This window comes from Seriola dumerili, unplaced genomic scaffold, assembly GCF_002260705.1.
Source record: "Seriola dumerili isolate Sdu_G_001 unplaced genomic scaffold, Sdu_1.0 BDQW01000538.1, whole genome shotgun sequence".
Classification (NCBI taxonomy): domain Eukaryota; kingdom Metazoa; phylum Chordata; class Actinopteri; order Carangiformes; family Carangidae; genus Seriola; species Seriola dumerili.
The window spans coordinates 166,967-194,399 of NW_019174793.1; the positions used below are offsets into that span (position 1 = coordinate 166,967).

Here is a 27,433-nt window from a genome sequence, read left to right on the forward strand (position 1 = left end):
TTGTGTTGCACCACGTTCAGTGGGTCTTAACCATCGGACCTTTCGTCCCTCAAAGGGTTAAATTGACGAACCTAACCATGATTCTGTCTTTCTCTCAGTTTATCGCTCTCTCTCGTCTTTCTCTGTCGCTTTCATGCTAAAATGCTGTGAGTCTTAACATTGTGTTCTTGGACCAAACATGATACAACAATGACTCGTTCTGTTCCCTACGGGGGGTTCAATTTTTATTCGTCATCAGGATTGATGCATCCAAGTTCAGAATCATTCAGTTTTGGCACCTTGAAAGACATTACGCTTTTTTTAAATTCTCATTTACAACAACACAACGCAAAACCAAAGAACAAGAAAAATGAGACAAAGAAAGAGACTAAGGCTGTGTGAGAGTTCAAAGGAACCGAGAAAATAAAATTAAAAGGCAAGAAGATTTTCTTCTGTTAAAAAAAAAAAGCCTTGATACGTTCTCCAAAGTTTGTTCTTTTTGTTTCAAGCGTAATGAAGCCCCACCCCAAATTACCCACTCAAAAAAAACAAACAAAAAAGAAAAATTGAAATAGACACAGTACTGTAATATTAATTTCTACTTTGTCACTCCCACTGCCCTTACATGGTATCATTGTTCAGTTGTTCAAAACATAGGTTCCTTAAAAGCAGATCGGATGATTTTGATTAGCATGCATGTAAATTCTTAATTTTTTGGAGTCACTTAGCTTCACCTCGCTGGTAGCCATTGTTCACTCACGCACACTACTTTGTGTCTTTGGCAGTAGTGACGTTTCATAGTCCACAGTCTTCTTCAAGTTTGCAGAGAGATCCTCCGTTACCCAGAGTTCTCTCTTCACTCCGCCCCGTCATGGAGCAAAAAAAGTGAGGTCAAGTTTTCACCTCTAGTTGACCCTAAACAAAGATGGCTGCCAGGGTTTCGGCGGAAGGCCAAAAGATTTTTTTTGTCGTTGTAAAAGAATGTGATAATGTGTCTAATACTAACCAGTATCAGTTTATCAAGTAGGCTGATGCCTTTGCCTGTCAAAGGAGCCAGTCACAATGAATCCTCCGTCTTGGTTTAGTTTCCATGACGACTTGATTTAGTTTCACTTGTAAGTAACTTTGTTTTCTTTTTTTTCTTGTTGATATTTTTGCACCAGGGAAGTCTAGTCATGATTTATTAACATATATATTCATATATTTATATATAATCAATACATATATTAACTTATGTGTTTTTTTTTCTTTTTTTTCCTTTTTTTTTTGCGGCCTGAATTGCTCCCTGCTAAAATCCCACACCGCAATGGTTCACAGTATTAATGCGAATAAAGAATGAAATCAAGAAGATACAGCAACTAAAGAAAGGAGTGGGTTGTAAGGGAGGTAAGGGTGTGTGTGCTGGGGGGGCTTGTGGGTTGGTAGTGCGAGGGCGGGATCATAGGCGGGGCCGAGGGGCAAACTATGCCCCTTTTTCATCAGACTGAGGAAGAGTAAAAAATATAAAGTTCACCTCTAAATGGGCAGTCTGGCCAAGCCCACCACTCCATGGTTCCACAGCCCCGAGACAGACAACCACCGGCCACCCCCCCTCCCGACTCCTCTTTCCCCATCCTCCCTCTCAAATCTTTATAAACATGTTCAAAACTCGTTAAACAATGGTAGATGGGAAAATCATGCATGTTTCTTTTTTTATGCATTTTTTCTGTTTCCTTTTTTTTAAACTCTGATCATCTGAGGTGCTGTGGAGCGCTCAGATCTCCCCTCCTGTTGCTTAACTAAACCTCACTCCATCAATCCATTTAAGCCCCTTTCTCTTCCTCTTTCCATCTCCTTACACCATGATCTGTCTTTTGCCGCCTCCCCCCAAGTTCCCTCTGATTTTTTTAGTGTCTGAGGGCCCTCTGTCAGTTTCATACAGGTGTGGTGCGTCGGTTGGCGGTGTTGCTGTGGCCGCCTGAGTCTTTCAGGTCCTTCTGGATGCAGTTGTGGACCTGCAGGAAGTTGTGGTCCCTCTCCGTGGAGTTATAGGTGGCTGTCGGGGTGCCCGATTGGCCCTTGGGCAGCGTGTACATGGACAGCTCGGTGGAGGGCAGCGTCCCGAAGGCCTTCAGGCCCACCGGCGATGCCTCGCGGGAGTGCGAGGGATCGGTGGAGCGGGACGAAGAGCGTGAGCGGCGTCGATAACGGTAGCGGTAGCTGGGGATGCGCGTTATGGCCGCACCCTGGAGGTAGTCAGCGGCTCGCGCCCCCACGCGCAACTCCCGATGGCGGTCGATGAACATGTGCACAGCCAGCACGCCCACCATTTCGGCCATGATGAAGGAGAGGGCGCCGAAGTAGAAGGACCAGCCATAGGAGTAACTGTTCTTCTTGGAGTCACTCTTGGAAGGGTCCCCAGCGTTGGCTGATATGTACACAATGATTCCTATGATGTTGCTCAGGCCTGGGACAAGGAAAGAGGGAGGGAGATTAGATTAAAGGTAAAACACACTCAAACTGTTACTCAAATAAACCCACACATTAAACAACAAAACACTTCACAGCTGAAAGAAATTGCTAAAGTCACCGACTAAGAGCCGTCAAGCTCGTCAGAATCATAAACGAGAAACAACAATTTTACCACCAATACAATCCCTCTGCCTGCTTCATCTGTTGGACCTGCATGTAGCTACTAACAATGAATTAGTTAGCTGGTCAGTTAATAAATAACAAAATTTTGATTATCTGATTAATGCAATATGTTTTAAAATATTAGGCAGTTATATTTTCTCAAATGTGACATGGTGCATTTTTTCTATTTTCTTTATATCCTGTGATGTGTGTGTGTGTGTGTGTGTGTGTGTGTGTGTGGATGGGTGAATGAGAGGCAAATATAAGCCAGAAGTGCTACATGTTCACACAGTCCATTCTCTGTGTAAATCGACACCTATTTGTTGTGAAGCTGTTGATAAGGAAAGCATCATTCATTATCTGGACCATTTGTTTACATCCCAGTTGCTACTGTTGTCCACATGAGCCAAGTGGCTAAATAGACGTACGTCACAGAGAAGACAGAGACAGCTGATCGGTGAGGGTGACGGAGAACCCGAAATCTGCTTCAAATAAATCAGTAACTTCTTAGATCTGTGTGTCCAAAGCATGAATGTGAAAGGAATCTGTTGTAGTCGATAGACCACACGTTTCCAAAAACACACAGATTTCAACTGTGGCTACTGACAGCCAGCACTCTCTCTCTCTCTTGTTCTCTCTGACTTCCCCTAGATCCTCCTCCTTCCCTTTTTTGAGATCCAAACTGGGGCAGATTCACTCTTACATTTATTTCTTGTATATTCTATTTGAATATCTCTCTTTATCTCTGTTGTTCATCCCCCAACCTCCCACCCCCACAGCCTTTCCTACCTCCACCACTGCTCAAATTCACATCCTCTTGTCTCTTGTCTTGTCTTGTCAGTCTCATCTGTCTCACCTTTTTCTCTCCATCTCTCCTTCCTCTTCTCCCTCCCTTTATTTTGATCGTCTATTCCTCTTGTCATACATCATCACTCTGGCCGAGTGCAGCCAGAAATACACACATGGACAGGCAGACAGACAGAAGGACAAATATGCAGATAAGCAGTGAAAACAATAATGCATATAGAGGCAGAACGGCAGACTGAGGTGTGAGGACTGTGAGGGCCTGATTGAGATGGATCAGAGCAGAAGAGTATCAGGGACACCTTATTTTTAGAGTGTAATCCCAGTGGCCTCCTCTTAGCCTAGCAACAGGGCGAGAGAGACAGACACAGACAGTGAGAAAGAGAGAGAGCGAGAGTGAAACAGAGAGAACTGCATCTCTCACTTTTGACTTGGAGGGGAACTAGTTATCTAGCGCAGCGCAGTAGGCCATGGCCTAGAACCAGAGTACAAACACACATATGTATGCACACACAAAAATACACACAAAAAAAATGCTCTGGCGAAATGGCAACCTGCGCTATCTTTGTCTCCGTCGCTTTCATCCCGAGGCGATTGTTGTACGCTACACACATGTCGAGCGCTATGCAACACGTCACCTGGCGGTCAGCGAGCGCCATCATGGCCGCGGCTGCCCCCAAGACAGGACATTTTCATTTCATTTCAGCTGCTCCCCAATTCTGTGTCTGTTTTCACATGTTTTGATAATGTGGCTCCACCAGGATTTCCTCCACCTCTTTATTTGTTTCTCTGCCTCCTCATCCAAATTCTCACTCTCTATATTTTCTTTTATACACAGGTGGAAAAAAAAGTAAGGGATTATTTTTGTATAGATAGCATCACATTGGCCACTTAATGAGTTTCTGAGTCAGGCAAATGGAAATATAACTGTCTTTGTTGTTGTATATTGATTTTATGGAAAACATCCTCTGACCAAATGTAAAACTATTGAAATCTATAATTTAAAGCCAGTAATGCATTTTTTTTTCTGGATGCAGATCTGCATCATAATAGAGAACTTTTCCAATCTTTCCCAAAAAATACTGAATCTGCACCTGAATCGTGGTCCTGAATAAAAACTTTCTAACTTTCCTACGGTGGCCCTGAGAGCTCAACGCACTGCAACTTTAGAAAATGCAAATTCAGAAAACATCTTCATTGATTTGACAACGCATAATTCTCACAACACAACCAAAGACAGAAACGCAAACAACAACAGAAGTGTTTCCAGGGGACACAAAAAAGGAGCAAATTATTATAACATATATAGTGGACTTATACTATCCCACAATGCATCACGAAATGTAGAACAAACAATGGTCACTAACCAAGCAATAAATACCATCATGGATTGAGCTAGTGATGGAAGAAAGAAAAACGGCACAGAGAAAATGACCCGAGTCACAAATATATACGAAGAAATTCACTCTATTCGTTTTGTTTTTGCATTTCGTGCTTTGAATTGTGACAAAGACACAAGACTATCCCCTGTTTGTTAGACATTAGATGCATTTGTTCCACTGAACCAAGTCTGTTTTTCTGGTCATCACCATTCCCAAACAACTGGAGGAACAGTTGTTTAAGAGCGCTGTCAGATAATAAGGCTCGATGTTCTTCATACCTGCGGAGACGAAGAGGATGCCAGCGCTGAGGATGATGTTGTGGCGTGACTTGTAAAACTCGCTGGCGGCGATGCACAGCCCCCCCATGAAGAGCAGGATCACACTCAGGATGGGGAAGATACTGGAGGCTCGTACAGCGCCTGGGTACACACACATCGAGGCAAAAATAATTGTCATTGTCACCACAGGCACAGATTCTTAAGGTGTTATTGGGCTGTTGTGTAATGCAGCAAATTAATCAGAAAGTCATCAGAAAAAAAGCAGCTGTTAAAAAAAAATCTTTTTGGCGACACCCTTTGCAATCTGCAAAAAGAGAAGACGACAAATAGCATGACATGGATGACAGAGATGGAAGACCTTGTTGAAGTTGAAATTTCAGTAGCAGATGTGGTTTCTAAAGCATGGAATAGGAATCCAGAGAACATGTGATTGTCCTATACTAATACTTCAGTGAATCAAGGCTGTTTTCCTTGGGTCCACTTGCTGAAGAGAACTGCCATCATGAGCTGTGTTGTTGGACTATCAAACTCAGAGGACAGTCAGTAAGAGCGAAGGAGTGTTTTGAAAAGTATAATATGAACTTTAATAGCTTGTTGTTGCCGTTTGACAGCTGACTCTCAGCTTGATACCGCCACTTGAACATCTCAACAGGGAGCAGTTTTGAAAGCCTGTCTCAACTATTATGCTGCGATGATAGTACGACTTCAACAGAAATTATGCTGAAATGAATGAATACCATTTGTTCCAAGGTATGTAGGTAGGAAGATCTCTTACACTGTGCTGTATATTCTGCATTATGATACACTGTACCTTGACCTCTTCTATTTTATTATTATATATTTATTTTCTCCTTTCTTTCTCCTGCTGTTTATCTTCATTTTGTATCTGTCCTGAAGATCTCTCCTCAAATGAGCAACGTGTCTGTCCCCCTCTATCAGATCGCTCCATCTCTCTGACTCTCCATCTGCCTCTGTCCTCTTTCCTTCTCCTATCGGTCTGTCCATCAGCTGTCCGACTGCTTGCCCTCTGCGTGGCTGATTTGCTGATTGGCTTCAGGGTTGTCATGGTGCTGCCGTGGTCACGGAGCTCGATCTGGCCTCTGAGGCGGCCAATGTCACATTCCTGAAGTTTTGGCGGTTTTCATGCCAAATCGGTTTCCTGCTTAATTCTGCTTCCCTTGTTACAGATATCATATTCCATGATCCACTCTTTCTCATTCTTCACAAGGACACAAACGGACAACTTAATTATTAAAGCTAATATTTTTAATTAATATACTATTATGTCCATATGAGGTATGGAGTCTTGTGAAATACTAAAAATTTTCTCCATTCTCTGCTATCGAGAAATGTTGATTGATTTTGTCAGTTCAATTGATTTCTAACTTTATGACTTGACTAAATAATATATTTATGCATGTTGATGATGGGTTGATGACAATCTGACTGTGAACCAGCATTTTTGGAATTAAACAACTTTCGCCAAAGCAATGATAGATGCTTGGTAATTTTTTACAGTAGTCTGCAGAAACTAACACTCTCCGCACTTCCAGTCCAAACAGTTAAGAGGTTGAAAAATAATTCCAGTTTATTACAATTTAGGTAGTTTTGTCTATTATTCCTAACACCAATTCCAAGATATTATACTGATGTAACCCCATGGGTTATTTTGTTCATAAACCATAATATATTGTCTTTTATTAAATATGTGTAAGCATTTACATGGGGAGTAGTGTAAATTACCATGACATTGAATGTAACATAAAAGGTTTGTTTGTAAGGTTTGTCGTATTCACGTGGTGAAAACAGTGAGAAAACCTAATCTGTTTTTTTTATTCTCACATACTACAATGCTATGTTGTATCCCACCTTCCTATTGGTCAATTATAAAGCAACGTCAAGTTCCTTGGTCACTGATTGGCCAGGGGGCGGGAGAACAGCAAGCGGTGGGACTCAAGAGTGTGTGAGAGCAGCTGCTCGGATGTAGCTGCTTCGTCGCTGCTCGGCAAGAGAGCGGAGAAGGTTGTCTAACAGTAAAGTGTGTAAACGAGGTGTTGTCTTTGCCTATGCGCTTCACAGAATGTAGTATGGACGTTACGAAGCTCAGTGGGTTCAAGTCAGTGACATTTTGATTAACTACCGCGTTTCCAGCGTGTCAAAATAAGTGTTTTTCGTCTGAGTTACTAGCACGCTAAGCTAGCTCGCACGGATTTTGGACTTATTCAGCTTGAGTGCTAACCGCTCGCTAGCACCTCGGTGGATATCATCAGCCCGACGACGAGCAAAAGGAGACCAGACAGCGCACTGGGTGACCAGGTAAAACCCAACTGCACCTCTGGCTACGAGGGAGGAGACACCTTCTTCATCCACAGTCAAGGACTGGTGAGAGGAGCACCCCACTCGGTTTCTTACGGCGTGAGGTAGACTGGACTGAGGTGAGTAACCCTGTTATAAAGCGCGGCCACAGTCAGCGGCCGCCATCTTTCACACCAGCCTGTAACAGGCCTGTATCAGGAAGTTTAATTTTATTTCACTACCGGCTTCACTTTTTTTTTGTTTTTTTTTCATAGTGTGGGGTCTCAAATATTGATTGTGTTGTTTTATGGTTTGAATGTTTTAAGGTCCATTATTTAATTAAAGGTACCTTAGAATTACCAGAAGAGCAAAGTAGAGGTTAAAGAGTAATTAAAGGAGTAACAGTAATCAAAAGAAAAAGTATTTTATGTGCTTTTACTCTTGGTTGTGTGTCTAATAACAGTCTTAATGTGAATTTGAGTCAGTTGGGGAGAAGGTGAATAATTTGACTGTTTACTTGATTGCTTTTACTGAGATTTTCTTATACAAGGTGCTCAGGCCGCAACCATATTTTAATGGTGCAGTCATTGAATATATATTTTACACTTTCTTATTCAGACCTAATTTGGGTTTAATAAATTCTTTTATGTTAAAGACTGAGATGGTTTGATGTAAATTATTATAGATAAGGTGAAAGTTAAAGAGGGTTAAAGGGGCAGTAAAAGTGAGACCACATATAATGTTATAGTCTTTATTCATTCACACAGTAGACATATTACACGGGTAGTACCGTCATTAAGAGTAAGTTAACAAATCTAGGCGCTGTTCATAAGACCAGTGAGTAGAACAGTGTTACACTCACTTAATTTATTGTTGAGATTTGGGAACACAAACATCACTAAGAAGAAATCTGACAGTACAAGAAAATGCTAGCGGTCAGATTGTCATATGTTTTTAGGTATTTTGAAGAAAACATGAACAACTCTGTCTTAGCAATGTGCTCCCAGAGTACAATGTTATTGTAACCAATAGAAATGAGGGCCAGAACTACCAAAATAAGACTTCAGTTGTTAAAAAAAAAAAAACGAGAATTAGCTTTTACTGCCTTGCTCAAGGGCACCTAAAAATGTCTGTTAAATAGAGAAAAGTGCATGTGCTCAAGTGCTCAAGCTTGTCCTTGAACTTGTTTCTTGATAACTCTCATCTCTTTTTTTCTTCCCTTTCCTTCCCCCTTTTTTCCTTAATTTCTTCTTTCCATCCATGTATCTCTCTCCCTCTCTCTCACTCTTGTATAGCTGCACTGTGATGACTCCATTCACTGAAGCAGATCAAATATTAAGGTGACCTCAGAGTTGGCACTGCACCAAGCTTCCCCTTCTCCTCCTCCTCCATCCTATTTGTTTTAACCCCATCTCCTCTTCTTCATTGACATGTGCTGTCAGGGCAAATTTTCTTCAAGGTGGAAAGCCCGTCATACCAGCCAGATACTATATGCACACACAAACACACACACTCATCTTTTTTTCCCCAGACTAAGCGGAAATGCCTCCTGTCACACACACACGCACACACGCACGCGTGTGTACACCTGTACTGCACTTGATTTACCACTCACTAGAGGTGAACACAATGCTTGCAGAGATTCTTTATGATGTTAAGAGACACACAAACATAGCACATACTACCACAGACAAGACTTAATATATGGCAGCAAGGTTGTATTTTGCAATCAAATTTTTATTGAATGTCTGCCAAGCCCCACCTGCCTTAGCTACTGTTGTTACACATGTCAAGTGCTGCATTTTAGCACAATATATGTAGTTTATATTGACAACAATGGCAAATTTACCACCTGAAATTTGCAGTAATGTTTGAAACTATATAGTTTTAGACACAAGCAGGCTACAAGTTTCTGGTTGACTTGTTATAAAATAAGAGCTCTGCTAAGTGGTCTGAAATTTTATGGCTTTATATTGGACATGATATCATCCTAACTCGGTGTCATAACAAGGTGGAGACTAACATTAGCAGAAGAACGTAGGTGGGTGTCATTAGGGTGACTGGGTGACCAGATGTCCCTGTTTTTCGGGGTTACCTGGCTCACTCATTGGTTAGGAGTTCATAACCAGGCAGTAAACTAACACAAACAAGTGGCCTTCACAGTTGTTAATAACAGTACAACAGTAACCATGGCCAAAATGCATGCCTACCCACCTTTTATATTTCATAGGTAAAAACATATATTTTAATGATATATTGAGCGCTAATGTGGAAATGTCACTGGTTTCCATTTCTGATATCTGGTCACTTTAGGTATCATGGATATGGAAGGAACATGTATGTTGTGACATAGCTGTAGTTTTTATGTATGCTAGCAAATTAATTGTTGTTTGATATGAATTTCTAATATCAATGTTGTATTTAATGCAACAATGAATATGGATAGAAAATGTTGAGATGTTTTACTTTTTTAAAAACATTAATGAAAGAATTGGTCAATTGGAGATTATATTTAGTTGCTGAAACTAGCTTGCCTGGATGTCAGGAGTTAAGATTTCAATAAAGTCTGATACAATTATAGGACGCTACAAAAAGAATGCAACTGTGGTGGGAAGCTGAAATTGACAAAATACAAAGGAAATAGGGGGATAAAAGGGGAAAAGAATAGAAAAAAGAATGGAAAAGAAATGAAAACAGAGGAGGAAAAAGAAGACGAGACAAGAGGAGAAGCGAGAAGACTGCAGGCATTCACTTCTCTGTGAAGCTGCTTTGCCGCAAGCGATCTCTGTCGCTCTCTCTTTCCCTCTCTCTTCCCCTCTCTGCACTTTTGCTTTAAGCAGAAGGCAGGGAGTTTAAAAGGAAGAATTTTTAACCAAATGCGCTGGCCTCCAGGCGCACCCTGCCACCAAGCACATCACAGCGCAGAGAGAGGTGAGTTGGGAGTGAACGAGCTCCAGCAGCAGCAGCAGTGTGAGGAGATGTCTGAATGTTTTCTTGCGTGGTAGTCAAAGCATGATTGCCATCTTGACATCAATCAATACACCTTAAATGTCAATATGACAAGTTTGACTATTTCATTTGTTTTTATTGGCTCTATACATGACACGCTTTAGTGATTATCAGATCTTCAAGTGCTTAAAATTTACATAAATATCAACCAGATTATGTGAACTCAGACCACATTCGGAGGTGGTCGGGGCCAGGTGTGTGAACGCAAATGCGTCGTGGGCCAGATTGAAGAACCGCCTACTCTACTGATGTCCTCTGATGCAGTCTGATTAGTCCCGCCACAGTTTCATAGGCCCTGTTCAGGTATTTGACCCGGTATTAACATCTGTCCTCGGTGATCCGATCACAAGTGGTTAACTCTGTTCGTCAGTTCACACCTGGCTTTAAAATGCGTCTCCACATGCGTCTTGATTGACCACTTGTGATCAGATGTCACTTCCCCGCTTTATGTGCAAATAAACAGGTATGCGTTGTTGGTTTTTATCGACAGACGGGTCTGTTAATGTGATTGCGTGTGTAAAGTAATACAGTTCTTCGAATGGCCACTTGAGGCTGGCTTCAAAAGCTAGTCATTCCCCGTATACTCCCATGTTAAAATGCCCAAATTTACAGCAAAAAGAAACATATTTACAGCCTGGGCTTGACATGCACCCCTCCTCTTTGCCCATTTTTAGCCGGAAGTTTGGCAGAGTCAGGTACTGGCAAGATGGCAATGATGGAACGGCCCACTCTGCGCTTCAACACTGCTCTTCAGAAACCTATTGGTGACGTCACGGAGGCTACGTCCATCTTTATTTACAGCCTATGGTGTGTGTGTGAGAGAGAGCGAGTGGGGCATGCAGGGGTTATTTAATATAAATGGTAAGGGTAAGTGACAATCACAAGTGGTCACTCAAGACGCATGTGGAGATGCATTCACTCAGGTGTGAACTGACGTACTAAGAGCTGTCCACTTGTGATCGGATCACTGAAGACGCATGTTAATACTAGTGCTGACCGAATAAGCTTATTTCCATCGTCATCGCGATGTGAACCCATGCATGCAGGGTTTTCAAGCTGCAGCGCCTGAGCCAAATGAACCGGAAAAAAAATCTACCGCGTTTTGGTGTCGGGCTGCAGCCTCTCACACACACACAGCAGACAGTACAGAGGCGGCAGTGCAGACCAGTGAGAAGTGAACTTTTTACTGGAGCTGACATCTACGGATGTGGTTCTGTGAGTGTCATCACAACCTTTGCGAGTAAAAAAGCAATTGGCGTCCTTTATCACACCACCTGTTCGACAAGATAAGAAGTGTATAGACTGCAGCTTCATTTGCCACAAACGTCTGTAAACATATAGCTAAAGTCTGAGACAACAGCCCCCCCCCCCCGGAAACATTACCTGGAGGAGATGACTGATAGTGACCTTTGTCTGCGTTCTTCATTCAGCTTCGCTCAGCAAAACTGCACATCCACACCTCAATATTTGTTTATTTATTGCAAGTAATATCGTCATCTCAAAATTGAACAGGGTCGTCGCACATCGTAAATTTTCCTCATATTGTGCAGGCCTAGTCTGCAGTATGTCTGTAGTTTGCTTGGTTGAGGATACTGGAGGCTGCTCCGGGGACTGAACCTCTGACTTCCTGGTTGTGGGATGATCTGTGAACATCAGGCCATCTTGCCTCATTGCACCATGCCACACATATCATCCGTCATGCCAGACAGCATCTTACCAAGTCAAACTTTTCACAAACATCTACTGTATCTGCTGTACAAGAAGACGTTATGTAACCTTGCTGCTACTAGCTTATAGTCTCCGACTCTCTAGTGAAATATGAAAACAGCTATTTTCTATCAGTGTTTCTCCAATTATTTCCACATGCATGCAAATGTATTAACTGATGGATGTCACTGCCACTGCCATATGTAAGCGCCAACACAGTGAACAGTGATAACTCATTAGATTTCCAGACTTGAGCTGAATTTATAGTTTGACACAAGGGGTTAATGGGAGTGCTGCCATAAGTACCTGCAGAGGGAGTTTTGATTCATAGTTGAGTGTCAGATTTCACCCGTTGATGTCGCCTTCACTACACGTCACATATATGATCAGCCGTATCATGCTTTATATTCCCTACAGTAACTGTGTGTATGTTCCTTCATTTACTTTTACTTCTATGTATTTATTGAGTTGGAGTTACAGTTGACATTATTTTCATTCATTCATTGATACAAAGCGGGGATCATAGTGAGCAGAAGGTCTGCAGTGTAATCGCTTTGTTAGAGGTCTGTAACTGAGAAAAAGAACTCCCTTAATATTTTCTCCACTCTCAACAAGCTCCACCGGTGACAGAAACATGTGGGGGAAAAACACAAGCAGCCAATCACAGTTCTTGCTGTCTCCATGTGGTATCCTCATCGGCGCTGTTGCCCCACTCTGTAGTTACATTTTTGATAAGCCAGCACACCAGCTTTGGCGTAGCCTACAGCGTAACCTCGGATCCTGTGCGCTTAGGTACGGTGTAGCTTGTTAACTAAGAAGTATAAATCCAGCTTTTCTACCTGCTAAGTCATTACATTTCACTAAAATGTTATTACTACATTCCAGATTAGCACAATTAGTCTAAATCACTGTAGGTTAAATAGTGTGATTGACATTATTGCTCAGTGTGTTAAGAGATAATTATGAAATTTGACAGCAATTAGCAGGTATCACTAGCAAGAGGATCAACAGTTGCCTCAGTCTATTATCTAGACCCATGTATCCTATACAGTTGCAGGGGGATCGAGACTATCCCAGTTTATATTGGGATAAGGATACACCCCGTAAAAGGTCACCTGTCTGCTAATCATCAGCACATACGTGATTTGTAATATTGTTTCTATGTTTCCCTGTTGGATCATGCAGGGTTATTAGTTTACTGATGCTATTTTAAATTAGAAGAGAGTTGGGAAGGCTTTATAGCATTGCTGCACATACTGAGACAATTATCCTCCTTCTCTAAAACCTTTTCATTCTGTCTTTTATACTTTCACCTTCCCTTCATTTCTCCCAGTGCTTGGTTGGTTTTTGCTGCAGCAGAGTGTGTTTATACTGTACGCGTGTGTGTGTGTGTGTGTGTGTGTGTGTGTGTGTGTGTGTGTGTGTGTGTGTGTCTCGCTGACGTATAGTTTCATTAGCTGCAGCACTGGAGAGCTTAGTAATTGTGGCTGAATTATAGAGGTGGGGGTGGACACCACCATGGGAGCTCCCTGGGTTCACACACGCACACACCTATACACACCTATCTATACACACGCGCGCACACGCACACACGCGAACTTGTATACACACAAACTACAGTAAAGTGCAGCAACCCCCCATTACTTTGTACAGACTAGCTCAACAAGCAACAGAGTGAACACACTCATCGATCAGGCTCCCACCCACTCACTTGCTCTCTCTCCTGCTCCAAAGAGGGGTGTTTCCCATACACACTGTACACTACCCACGCAGGAATGATTTGCTTGCTTATTCTCTCTCTCTCTCTCTCACACACACACTCATCTAACTTCTAGCTTGCACATAAACACACACACGCACATTTCGCCCACGTGGGAGAACCCAGCAGCAAAGAACCTGGTAGTGGGAACTGGGCAAAACAGCTACAGGGGAATAACTAATAACAAGAGAGTGTGTGTGTGTGTGCGCGTGTGTGTGTTTGTCTGTCTGTGTATGTGTGTCTGTGTGTGCGCTTGTGCGTGCGTGCAAGGTTATCAAACACGTTCATCGGCAGAGTCGTTTTTAGATGAACGAAGGGATCTTATTTATGGGGAAGAAAACTCTAAGCATGAATACACACACACATCTGCAGACAGATGTGTATTTGCATGTGCCTGTGTGAGTACATGTGTGTTTGTGTATTAATGCTGTACACACACGAGGGAGCTTGCACAGCCTGCCACTCATACCGTATTACTCATGTAAATCGTGATATGCCTCCATGTCACAACTCGGCTCCCAAAAATAGCTGCGGTGACATCAGTGAGTCGGATGATGTCATTAGTGGGTGACGTCACGTGTCGCCTAGCATCCCGATCCGGAGTATTAGCATTATGTACGAGGATCCAGCCGTCTAATTATAGCAACAGCAAGACTGCGCTGCTTCCACTTCAGAGTGTTCATAGCAAATCAGGACTCTGTGTGCGTGTGTTCTTGTATTTCTAACTATATGAGGAGCAAGGTTTAAACCTTACGAATCAGGACATTTTGCCTGATCCTCACTTGTTGAGATGCTGTTTGTGGGTTACGAAAGAGAGAGATTTAAGGTCATGAAACTAACAAGAACATTGACACAATATCACTCTCAAGTACAACTTTTAAGTACTTGTACTTGAATATATATACATATAGCCATATGTCTGCTTCAAGCTTCTATCTCTTTACATTTCTTAGAGAAATATTGTACACATTTTACATTATACTTCATGGAAATTATTAAACGGCTCTAACTAGTAGTTGCTTTGTAGATGAATCTTTTACATGTAAATTGTGTGACCGGTTTATAAGACATGATGCACTGTTGTAGATCAAACTTCTCCACATTATTAAAATTAGCTCCACCTCATCCAGTTACATCAAAATTCTGCTTATCAGTAATCAATAATACTTAATAGTACTTACTACTTAATAAATAATCTGTTAATGCATTTAGCTATTTTTATCTTGTGGTATTGCTACTTTTGCTGAAGCCACTAAATGTAGATCAGATTTTGGCACTGCAAGTGGAAGTATAAAAAAAAAAAACAACAACAACACTGTGGCAGACATCATGGATCTGACCCAAAGAAACTGAGATTAATGTGCAGAAAACAATATAGACTAACCTGCACCATGTGTCACAAGGACCAGCTAATTTTTTCAACAAACACAGTTCCACCACTGATTAGAGTAACACTCAGGCATGGTTTTGGTTAGCGTCTAGAGAATCCATTATATCAATGAGGGTCCTCATGAGTATAGAACTACAAAAGTGTGTGTATGCCTGTGCCTTGCTCAAGCCACTTAGAGCCAGAGCTGAGCTGTTGGCCATATCTAATCCCATTCAACGGGTCCATGCACGATACGACACACACATAGACACTTCACACAGTCGCTCACACACTCACACACATATATTGACACATACAGAGACACACACACTCACACATTGTGTGTTATATACACTGTTTCCCTTTCCACCCTTTCCAATTCTACAAACGCAGTTGCTATAGTATCCCAAATTTACACACGGACACAGACAAATTTAAATTGAACCACAGATAATTCTTATGATGTCAAAACAAACTCTTTAACATGTCCACACACACACATCCACACGCAGATGGCCACGTCTCCTCAGGTGTAAAACCGAAACACACACTCTTTATCTCATTAAGTGTTGACAAAAGTAGGCTAAATAGTTATTAGTCAAATTTAGTCATAACCTGGATCTCTTTTTTTCATGAGTAAAGTGAATGAACAGGTATTCATCCTGGTGACATCAAGAGACATCCTGTCACGTAAATCTGTGATCCCACAAATACCAGCACAAGTTTAAAGTTCATGTGCGATAATAGTAAATGGTGCAAGAGATGAGAAACAGTGGGCTAGACAGTGGGCTATACATCATGAATTGGCTTATGTAGGCCAACTGAGAGTCTCAGCTGGCTGAGGTGAATGCTATGTCCTCGTATCATCTTTGTTTTCAGGACAGCTTGTGACTTGAATTTTAAGTCTTCCACTTTCATTTAAATTAATGGTCTCAATTTAATTAATCGAGGAAACTTTTTTGGTGCATTACCATTGGAAGGAGCACAAACACATCTCACATGAGGAGTTGTTGCCGTTTTAAAATATCTAATCAGGAGCTTTTTTTAATCCAAGAGTGTCATGAAACGTTTGTTCTAATACGAAACATAGGAGTGTCTACCGGCCGTGTGGCGTACTTGGCCTTTGTTGCCATGGTTATAATAACGAACATGCAGCTAATCTTATGGAACATTCATGGTTTGGTTACGTTTTGGTTTGGTCTTTTGTGTGACGTTCCTGTGTCTTGTTGATGCATCCATCCAATCCAACCTCCCCCTAATGTGGACTTTTGTCGCTCTTTATACTACAGCACCAGACTTCTTCCTTTTGCCACTAGGTGTCACCAAACAATAAAACGTAACTATGGGTCATAATAAGCGACATATGGGCTCATTTTGCACAATTTGCGAAATTCTCAGATTTCAACATTCTGTTTAGCAAATGGGTTAAGAATTTATTACCCACAAATCATGTGATATGACGATATGTTGCATGATATCAGAGAACTATGTGACATCCTCATGTTTACCTGGTCTATCAATGATCATTATAAAGAATATTAATACACAGCAGAAGTGATAGATGTAATGTTGCTGAATCCAGCTTTTATAGGACAGACTACCATTCACCTGTTGTTGGACTGATGCATTTTGTATTTGTGTTGATTAAGTGTTAATTGAGTATTGTCTCTTTCTGCCAGTTTGTATTTGGATGCAACACTAGGCAGCCCCAGTTTTGTGATTTTGTGTGATGCATATTTTTGTACAAAGTCTTGTCCATCTACTAAGACTGTGAAGTGGAGGTCCGCATGGATCCAAAATGTTGGACCTCTCTCAAAATGAACCAGTAGGAAGCCTACCTGACGCCGAATGCATAAATTAATTTTTAAAAGAAAGAGACCCTGAAGGGGACCTGAGCAAAATTAGACTTGATCCATAATGTGGCTAACTCAAAAAAAAACTTTACAGAGATAAAACATGAACACTGGCACCAGCATGAAGTGCTATCAATTAACAACCAGCTGCGGTCAATAGTAGCAATACAATAATGAGAATGAATGTAAATTCATAAAAACAAATTCCTAAATTAATTTGTTTATATGCCTCAAAGACTAATTTATACTAAATGAAGTTTCTAATTTCACTCATTGCACTGAATATAAATCATTAAGTGACAGGCAGAAAGAAGATAATATTTTAACGATTTTAATATTGGTGAGTCAACTAAAAATGTCATTTAATAGCATAAATTATTCACATAGGCTCCTGATTTCCTAAAATATTTTCTCCCACTGTGATTTTGACACAGCATGTGATCCGAGCTGATGCTATGCTCTGATCCACTCAGATTCACTCGGATATTAGATATGCTGCCACATGGAATGGTCATTATTTATAAATTAGGTGTTCAGATGCTCTCTGGTTCAGATGGGTGCATCTGGAAGGTAAACTGCAAACCCTGTCCTCTATATTATGCTGTAGTGAAGGACTGGGGTGGTGGCTCTGTCGTCTCTCGCTGCGGCTGATAGTACAACTGCTGCAGGATGAAAGGCTGACTGCTCTCCCTTACATAACCACATGTACAAATTCACCCAGAGAGAGGTGGGTGGGGGGGCTCAGAGAGCGAGAGACTCGGGGAGAGAAATCGAAAAGACCCTTGGGGAAATAGAGAGAGAGAGACTGACAATAGGGGAAAAAAAGAGTGTAAAGAATCCAAAATGAATGACGATGTCCATCCTTTATTTAATGTGTGTCTACTACTGTTTTAGTTGTCACATGTGGTGTAAATGGTGGTAAATGTTTATGAATTATTGTTTCTGTCTAGTTCTTCCAGAAATGGATTTCAGTCATCTTCACTTAATTTTTTCCACTAAAACTGACAAGCTGCTGCATTTCTTTCCACTCTCAGATCAATTTTATCCTGGAGCAGTTAAAATGGTAAATACACATGAATAACACAGGGCCAGAAACCACTGCTGCACTGCACTGTTTTGTGGACACATCCCAGTTAGCACTGTTGCGCAAGGTGTTGTCCATTGCTGCTCATTTTATCATGTGTATCCACAGTTGAAAACAACTGCACATCTGGGCCGCATCATGATGTCCGAAAAGTCCCATATTTTATACTTTTCCTGTGTTTTATTTGCGTTGATCCATAAGAAGATATATTTCTGGTTTTAAGAACCAAAAACCATCTCAAGTAGTTTTATATCTTCTCTCTCAGGCTTCTCTCTGGAGTTCTAGTAACAACAGGTCGATGAGATGATCAGAAGAGAGGCTGAGCCTTCAGGATTTCAGGTAAACACTCAGAAACCAAATCCTGCAAGGTTGGATGCTGGGTCCAGGTGGGCGGGGCTTGGGGCATGCCTGAGGGCTGTGACTGCTTTGTTGTGACATCACAAAGGTACAGAAGTCCTGACGGCTCATTTTAAGGCTCAGTTTCTGAATACAGGCTGTGTGCAATTCTCTGTGGACTGAGTGCTTTGATACTTTCGTAGTATTAATATGAAACCCACACCTACTTTATAATGAAATAAGACATGGAAATATACATTTATACAATATGGAACCTTTAAGAAAAAAACGAACATGTCATGATTTGTTTGGCTTCTTTTTACAACTTCTACAATGTGTTTTGTGACATTGGCCCTTTGCAGCACTGAGCACTCTTTAGTGCTTTACATGGTAAAGCACACTAACCCTCTTTCTGCTGACTGGGAAGAAAAAAGACAGAGCCCACCTTCATTACTAAGTGACGATGATCCCAGTTCAATTCCGGTCATAAAGCCATGATTACATTCGTGAATATTCCTTGTCTGGTGATATCAGGAGAATTTGTGAAGTCAGCCCTGGCACCCATCACCTACGTATTTATGTCACACAAGTCACGAAAGATGGCAAGCTGTGATTGGCTGGAATCCAGCATCTAGTCTGCTCTGTCTTTCAGCCAAGTTATTACAAGACTTTAAGACTGATTGCCTAGACAGATGATTGCCTAATCTGACACAGTGTTCACCTCAATAAACTAAAATATGATACAGCCTGGTCTCAGCATTAGGGAGGGAGATGAGGGTGGCTTGTTGGGTGTACTTAAACACCTGGGACTGATTTTTTCTTTTGAGCATATCAATGATATTCCCCTAACCACACAGCTTCTGCTGCCTAAACTTAACCAGACCTTAATCAAATGCTCATATGAATCAAATTCAGTCATGCGGTTCATTTTGGAAGGTGTCTGTTTTGTAGATTAGATGAGACTTACCACTCATTTAGGCTTTCTGTCCTAGACTTCTCTTTAATAACGCTGCTGTTTGAGGTGGACACCTGTGATTGCACTGAGGATATCAAGATCCCACTAGTCAACAAACGGCTGCTGTTTCATTGAGCTTCCTTTGTAATCTGGCTAAATTCATCATTTCAGCTTTTCTAAAAACAGACAGTAAAATGAAATTCAAGGTAGCAGAACTCTGGACATTAAATAGGGAACCATTTCAGGCTTGTAGGTTGTTAAGAAAAAACAATTGTCTCCCCTCTCTTAGCTGATGTACCCTTGAGCAAGGCATCCAGTTATTCCAGTAGAGCTCCTCAGTGACCATAAGCAGGAGCCAACAGTTGTATCGGGATGCGTACAGGTGGGAAAGTGTATGATAAAGTGAATGCGAAGCAGGGTAACGTGTGGATAAACAAATGTTGCATCACTTTCGTCTGTCAGAACGTGTCATCATCTACACTTTACATTGTCATTTCAGTAACCTAGCTGACACTGTTACTCAGAGTGACTTACAGCGAGTGCAACAGTAGAATGAGCTTTGATTACCATATCACAAAGAGTGCAAGAGTCACAGCGTTAGTGCGTTTTTTTACAGCCTGCAATCCATAAAAGTGGTGCTCAGAAAACAAACAGAAGAGGAGCATAAGGTCAATTTGTGCAAATGGTCACAGTCACATACAATTAAGGACCTGACACAGCAGTGTTAGCATTATACATGAAATGCATACTGTGTGTAGATATCCAGCCCCTACTTGAAATAGACTGTCTTGGCGAAATGATAATGAGCAAGCTGTGCCAAATATTACAACGTTGTGCTTGTGCAAAACAGGAGCAATCGGTTTCTATGTGCATTAAAACTGTTTCAGTATATGGCTGTGAATATTCTATAACTGTGTCCCAATTCAGGGGCCGCATCCTTCGGCGACTGCGATTAAAGACCTATTGCATCCCAGCGGCACGACTAGGCTGTCATGTTTTGGAGGCTCCTTCAAATGCGGCCTTCTTTTCCTGGGCAATGAAGGATGCAACTGGTGGATTCCTCCAAGCTTCCAAGATTCATTGCACACCAGTAATGAATGAAACAACACTGACAGAGAGCCCAGGAATTACACTTTTAAATGTGAGTATTTGGTTTCTTCCTATGGATGTGGCCCTTGAATTGGGACACAGTTTATAAATAATCCAACAATAATTAGATTTTAGTACTTTTTGTGTAGGTAAAGCCTGATAGGCCTATAGCTTATTCCTCTGTGTTCTAGAGCTCCACTGTGCTCTAAAACATATTAATAAATTTGCAAATAATCCTAACATTTTCACTTTGCCATTATGGGAATGTGGGAGAAAATGGAGTTAAATAACAAATCTTATAAGATGTGAACGAAATGAAGGGGTCCGAATACTGAATGAACTGTATTTGTCATTGGAAGACCATAACCTGAGAAAAGTTATCTTTACTATGATAAAAAGTAAAAGGAGAGAAAATCATCTATTATACCCTAATCCACTTATTGATGACACTAAAAGTACAGAGATATTTCAGTTTCCATGGTGATGCACAGCAGGAAAGGGAGCAATGCGAGATCAGTGGTTCATCTGGGCCAATACAGTCAATTCAAAATAGATAGCAGGCTCCATCCTCCTTCCCAAAACTGGCAACTACTGTTTCTGTGGCCACGCCGCTGTAAAGGATACCAGAGCACCAATCAATTCATGTTTTATCTGTGTCAGGGATTATTTATCAGACTGGTTACAATTTTTGGCATGGGTGCTGCTTCCACCTTTACCTGTGTAAAAAAAAAAATACTGTTCAGCACTGAGGGCGCGCTCAGAAAGTCATTAAACAGCTCCTGAGAAACCTACCACCCTTAGAAATTCAGACAGTTTGAATATCTGGTGCATCCTTCTTCTCGCCAAACTATCTTAAAACTTCCAGAAACATTTTTAAAAGTCATTTCAAGCGAACCCGACACCAACTTCAGTTCCCTCTCTGTCCTCTTCCCCATCATCCCCACACTCCAACCCTCAGCCTCCAACCACCAGCTGTCAGACACGCGTGCAAGGCCTCGGTGGAGATGGACAGACAGATGGATGGAAAGCAAGAAGGAGGAGGAGGCAAGGGATGGATGGAAGGAAGGAGGAGAGGGAGAGGTGTGACCCACATAGCAGAGCCTGGAGTATTTATAGAAGAAAGTGTCCTAATTGGCAAGCCGCTGGGAAAGCAACAGTGCTGCACTGGTACCCTACTCCTTGTCCTTCACCTCCCCAACCTTCCCTTCTCCTTGTCTTTTGCCTTTCTCCTGTCACCTCGTCCTTCTCTCCTTTCGTACCCTCCTCCAAGTACCCGTCCCTCTCCCTCCTTCACATCCCTGACCACCTCCTCATCCTCCGACTTCCACCTCTTGCTCCTCCTCCTCTAACTTTACACTGTCTTCTCCAGTTTCTCCTCTTCAGCGTTGTGCTACTCTTTATCTTCGACCCTCTACTTCTAACTCTTGTTGTCTCCCTTCATTCCCCCTTTTCGTCAAACGGCTTCCTGCTATTCTCCTATACCTTCCTTTTTGTCTCTCCTTCTCACGTCAAGCTTAAACAGGTGAGAGTTTTTAGGTGGCACGGTTGATGCTGACATGTCCTTGTATCGCACTGATACTTTATATAATGCTGAAACATCAGTGATCCCACATATTCAGTATATTTTCTGCTTGTTTTAAAACATCGCTGAAACTAAATCACACTTGTTTTACACACATTTCTCCGTTTCATCTCTTTGGAAACCTTGGTATTTTCAGCATATATCTAAATATGGTTCTGCATGGTGCTTTGCTTCACACCTCAACATGTTTGCAAAACCTAGTCAATACTGCTGTTATAATATCATATTAAATTGTGTTTTACTCCAAGAACAATAATGTTATGCCAACAGTATTCAGGTACAATAGGAGTTTGATTTATTTTACAAAATGAGCTCTAAAACACTGTAAAGGTTAACACCACGCCTTACAGAAGCGCTAAGTAAATATTAATATTTTGATATGACCAGAAAAGGGAAATTTCAAGAACAAATGCACAGTAAAGATTAAGCAAAAAACATGAATATGGAGATGGATGGATGGACGGACTCACGTAGGAAGTACTCAGAAGCATCCGCCTCATAGTCAGCATCCTCAGGGAAGTGATCTATCTGCTTACACATGCCTTTAAAAGAACCTGTGTGAGAATAAAACAAAGAAAGAGGGGAGGGGAGAGAGAATTAGATGTCAAAGAATTTAAATTATTCACACCAAATAAAACATAATCATTCATTGGAATAAGAAAAAAAATATCTAATGTGTCAATGTGTATCCTTCTCACAAGTCCTGTTAAATGCCCACTCATTGCAGGGAAAATTAACGACAGTTGAAATACAGAAAATAGAGATGTAGAAGGACAGGAGAAAGGTAATCTGAGAAATGAGTCAGAAAAAGGTGAAGGGGGGGGAGAGAAAAGGAGGCGGAAAGTGGGAGAGCAACTCAAGAAATACTTAAAGTGATTAGGAAAAGTAAAGAGGAGAGGAAGCTTAGATGCAAAGATTAAGACAAAGACGACAATTAGAGGTACAGAGATTTGTCAACAGCTTTGAAGGAAACACATCACAGAAAGTGACAGACAGAGGAGGAAGAAGAAGACAGGAGGAGTTCAATCTAAACACCTTGGTCGTGCAGACGGGAGGGTGAGGAGGAGGTGGCAAAAGGGGAGAGGGAGCAAAAATGCAAATGAGGGACAAAGAAAGAAGAACTGCTGATAGTGCCGCTCATTAAGATGGTTTGTGTGTGCTGGCGTTCCTATCCAACAGTGGACATTCCCATTGTTACTCAGACCAGCGGGGGACATTTTGGAGGTCCACTCTTGGTCATGTCTTAAATCAGCAGCACTTTCATCAAATACCTCAGTGTTAGAGGACTGCTTCTGTTCTGAGGATGTGGTTTTGATACTTATCAGTGAATTTTTAAAGTCCAGCACCCAGAGAAAAGTTTCAAGTGCAGTTAGTAGCGTGGAAGATTAGTTTGTGCCTGTGACTTTGGTTCATATCCTGCCCATCTTTGGTACCTGGACTGTCAAAACCAATCCTGCTGTAACCATAATAAAAAAGCTAGTACTACATTAGCCAGTACTATATTGGCTTAATAGCCACAGGGAACTCTACATGATTATATTCACAATATTTTAAAAAGCAAGATGTTTAAATGTTTAAAAGTGATATAATCCAGTTTTGATCGGCACCAAGAAAGCCCCTTTGTATGTATTCATGTTCCAGTCTGTAGTCACCACAGCTCCACTGCAGGCTGTGGGCCTCTGTTTGATATGTAGACCAATAGCAAAATTCAAAGTTATAAAAGAAGTTGAATTAAAATTTTGTATTTCTTTTATCTTTTTTTCAAAATTACAACAAAAAGCGGTCCACGCTTATTCAGCATAGCCTGCCAGTCCACTGTTGGTAAGGTGTGTGTGTGTGTGTGTGTGTGTGTGTGTGTGTGTGTGTGTGTGTGTGTGTGTGTGTGTGTGTGTGTGTGTGTGTGTGTGTAGCTTGGTTCAGCTCCAGTGGTAATTGTATGCCCTCCCAAACCACTGCAATTAAATGGGCCCTTGTTAATTGGCGTTTGAAGGACGAAAGAGTAGTTCCCGGCTTTCAAATGGGCATCGGTTACACACACACACACACACACGCACACACACACACTCTCTCGCATTCTGTAGCATCAGCCTTATTGTCAAGAGCCTTGCTGGCTGTCTTTCTCACTCATCATGGTGCGAGCACTAACGGCTAAGTTTTCAGATGTTTTGCATTTTCATCATGGCCACAGAGAAAAAGAGCAATTTTATACCAAAGCCTGAGACATAAAAGTGAAATAAAAAATGATGACAGGACTCTACCACAAGCCTGTTTCATATTTACATATCTTTAACACACCTCAGCAAACACTCAGGCGAACAAAGTGTTTTTCGTCAGGCAGACTTTGATAGATACATTAAAGATATTTCACCAGGAAGCGGCTCAGAAATCTTTCAGCATGCCACAAAATGCTTTCATCATTTCATAATTTTCAATGTGAACTGTGTGTGGAGCTGTGTGTTGAAATCCTGTTCAGTTCCACGGGGGACTGTGATGAACAAAAGCACTGTGTTTCAGGAGGAAATAGCCTCACATTCACATGGCCTCTTGTCTCAGTTACTTACTATAACTATTTGTTGTGCAAATGTGAGGGATACTACAAAGTTAAATAAACTTCAATCACGCCACGTGTAATCAAGAGTCTTTAATTGAAGTGAGTATAGAAATAAGAGTTCAAAGTGTTGATGAGAAGAGGTCTCTCAGGTGATGAAGTTTGCCCTCCAGTAGACAGGAAGGAGCTCTCTGTATTTATAAAAGGCTGAGCCGTTAGTATCAAAAACATTACGTCATTATTTGTTCAGTTGCAGGTTTATTACTGACGGATCTTATTGGCTTTGTCTTTCCGTGAGTAACAGGATATTTTCCAGTTGTTCCCTGCTGCATTCATGTTAATATCATGGCAATGATGCGTCTGAGAGTGTTATCATCTAGACATACAGAAGTTGCATGAGCACAACTTTAACCTCAGATAGCTTTTGTGTAAGGGTAAGTGTGTAGTGTCTAAAGTGTATAAAGTGTAATAAAATCTTGCTGGACATCTGTTTCAATATCAATTGGAGGCATGTCAGATGTTACTCTGAATGGCTGGCTTGTAGACATTGAAATTGTGAGAATTGGGTGTTACATTTCCGAGGCTGTCATTGGTCGAGAGAACTCCAAATTGTCTGTCGGAGAGTGAGTCTTGCAGTGTGATCCAGGACCAACGGTTTTGGATTGAAAAACAAAGAAGAATTTATCATGTTTATAATATTAACCTTTTTGGCTTTGTAAAAGTGGAATACATGGCGAGACATGCTCTGATCGATGATTGTGTGTTTTTGAAACTTATTACGGGGCTGCACTCACTCTTTCATCCCAGAGCGAAGTGTAGCTGCGGTGCTTCTGGTTCAACAGCACCATGCTGGACGCGTGACAGGTCTGTTTACAGTATGGGTGATCTTAAAGACCCCACAGCATGGAAGAGGGGCTAAATAAGCATGTTCACCTAGGTGTGACGCTTACACTGCTGCGGATTGGAGCTGGAGCCGATCAATAGGACTTGTAGAGTCATTTGACCCGCGTTGAATGCAGATTGTATCCTTTTCCATTGCTGACGAAAGCAAAATATTAGTGGGTCTTAGCATGTTTTTTGACTAGTGGAAAAGGGGCTTAAGATTACAAACATTTTTACAACTTCTACTGGGTCAGTGACGCCATTCTATGAGCAGGAGAAATATTAGCATCTGTGGGTTTAGCAGGAGTGTTTAGGAGAAGAAACAAGAGCATTAGATGATACACTTACTCGTTGAGTTCAACAATCTGTACATATCATATGTTATTTACTCAACCATCTAACATGCATGTAGCTACAGCATTATAAAACATTCAAAATGGTGTCTGCCGTGGTTGCTAGGAGATGTGCAAAGTAGAAGATACAGCAAATGCACTGCTGTACCATGACTCCCTCAACTTTAATAATAACACTTCTTTGTATCTGTGTTTGGTTTTCGGTTTGAATTTATTGTTCTGAGCACTAGTGTCTCCATGTGAATATCCCACATTATGTCAAACACATCCATTCACACGACCAGAAACTCCATCATCTTCACTCTCTTCCTCCATCACTGCTCTCTCTTTTCTTTCTCTCTCTCTCTCTCGTTCTCTCCCTCCCTCTCTCCCTCCAACACATGCCCACCCACGCTGCAGCACAAGCACATGTAATCTGGAATTGCATTTTCCCTTCCTTCTCTCTGCTATCTCTCTCTCTCACACACAACCCTCCCTCTCTCTGTCTCTCCCTCCCTCGCTCTCTTCTGTCTGTCTCTCACATACATGCATGTGCGTGCACCCCGAGGACCAGATTCCCATTTGAACTGAGCTGGCAGCTCAGCCCTCCTCTCCTCCTCTCCCCCTCTCTCCCTCTCTCTCGCTCTTCCTTTACTCTTTCTGCAATTCAAATTAAGAACACACTTTATTGTCTCGACAGGGAAGAAACCTGTGCAGCCTGAGCATTAGATTATGTCATCATCTGAGATTCGGTGATAATACTGACACGAACAGATGGCCAGAAATCAAAGCGAATCAAATGGGGATCTAAAATATCAGCATTTTTTTTATTCTTGCATGAGTCTCAATTATTTCACATTCATTTTCCAGTTATCTGAGCGCTGTAGAGACACACACTCTCTTGTCATCAGATGGGTCGATCAGCAGCTCATATCTGTGTTTTAATATGCCCAGTAGGTTTATCCATGACTATAACATTTTTTGACTTTTTTTTTTTGAGTCACAGCTAGTAATCTGTCTTTTACAGTGATTTCACATATTTGCTGTTTTTGCTGATTGGGAAGTTTAATAATGCAGAACAATGTCTGTCAGGATTGACAGTCTTTCTAAAGTGTTTACTTAAAGGGTTTGTAAGATTTCTCTGGCGCCAAACGTGGCTTCTTGTCTTTATAATACAAGAGGTTAGATTGCTGTTAATGCTAACGCTGGCTATGTAGCAATAGCAGCACTTACAAATAGCCCCATTAAAAGCTGCATCACAGTATAAGAGGAGCTGTGAGAGCATGTTCTTTTTTTTTTTTTTTTTTTTTAAAGCTCACTCTTTGGGTTTGAAAGAGTTAATGTGGGTGGACGAGTAAGACAGAGAGAAAAGTAAATCATCACAGTAAGAAAAGCACAGGTGTAAATAATTAAACTAATGATGGCTGAATTCCCTTTAGCTGCTTTGATGGTTTCAGGCTCCTGGTATTGCGCTTGCCGGCTCACTGTCACACTGTCGTGGCTCACAAGGACACATGAATACAACAGTGCCATCGTTAATGTTATTAGCAACACCTGTCATATGTCAAATTGTTTGC

At 41.4% G+C, this 27,433-nt stretch overlaps 1 protein-coding gene across 1 annotated transcript in view; it reads right to left on the reverse strand.

Moving 5' to 3' along the window:
• Positions 1-1,688: 1,688 nt before the first annotated feature.
• Positions 1,689-27,433, reverse strand: part of LOC111235889 (voltage-dependent calcium channel gamma-2 subunit-like) — an 84,243-nt gene continuing 58,498 nt past the window's right edge. The window contains exons 2-4 of the mRNA XM_022764462.1: positions 22,565-22,648; positions 5,057-5,197; positions 1,689-2,425 (exon numbers count right to left, since the gene is read on the reverse strand). Coding sequence (XP_022620183.1) covers positions 1,893-2,425; positions 5,057-5,197; positions 22,565-22,648 — 758 coding nt within the window. The 3' untranslated portion in view covers positions 1,689-1,892. The remainder of the gene's footprint in view (positions 2,426-5,056; positions 5,198-22,564; positions 22,649-27,433) is intronic.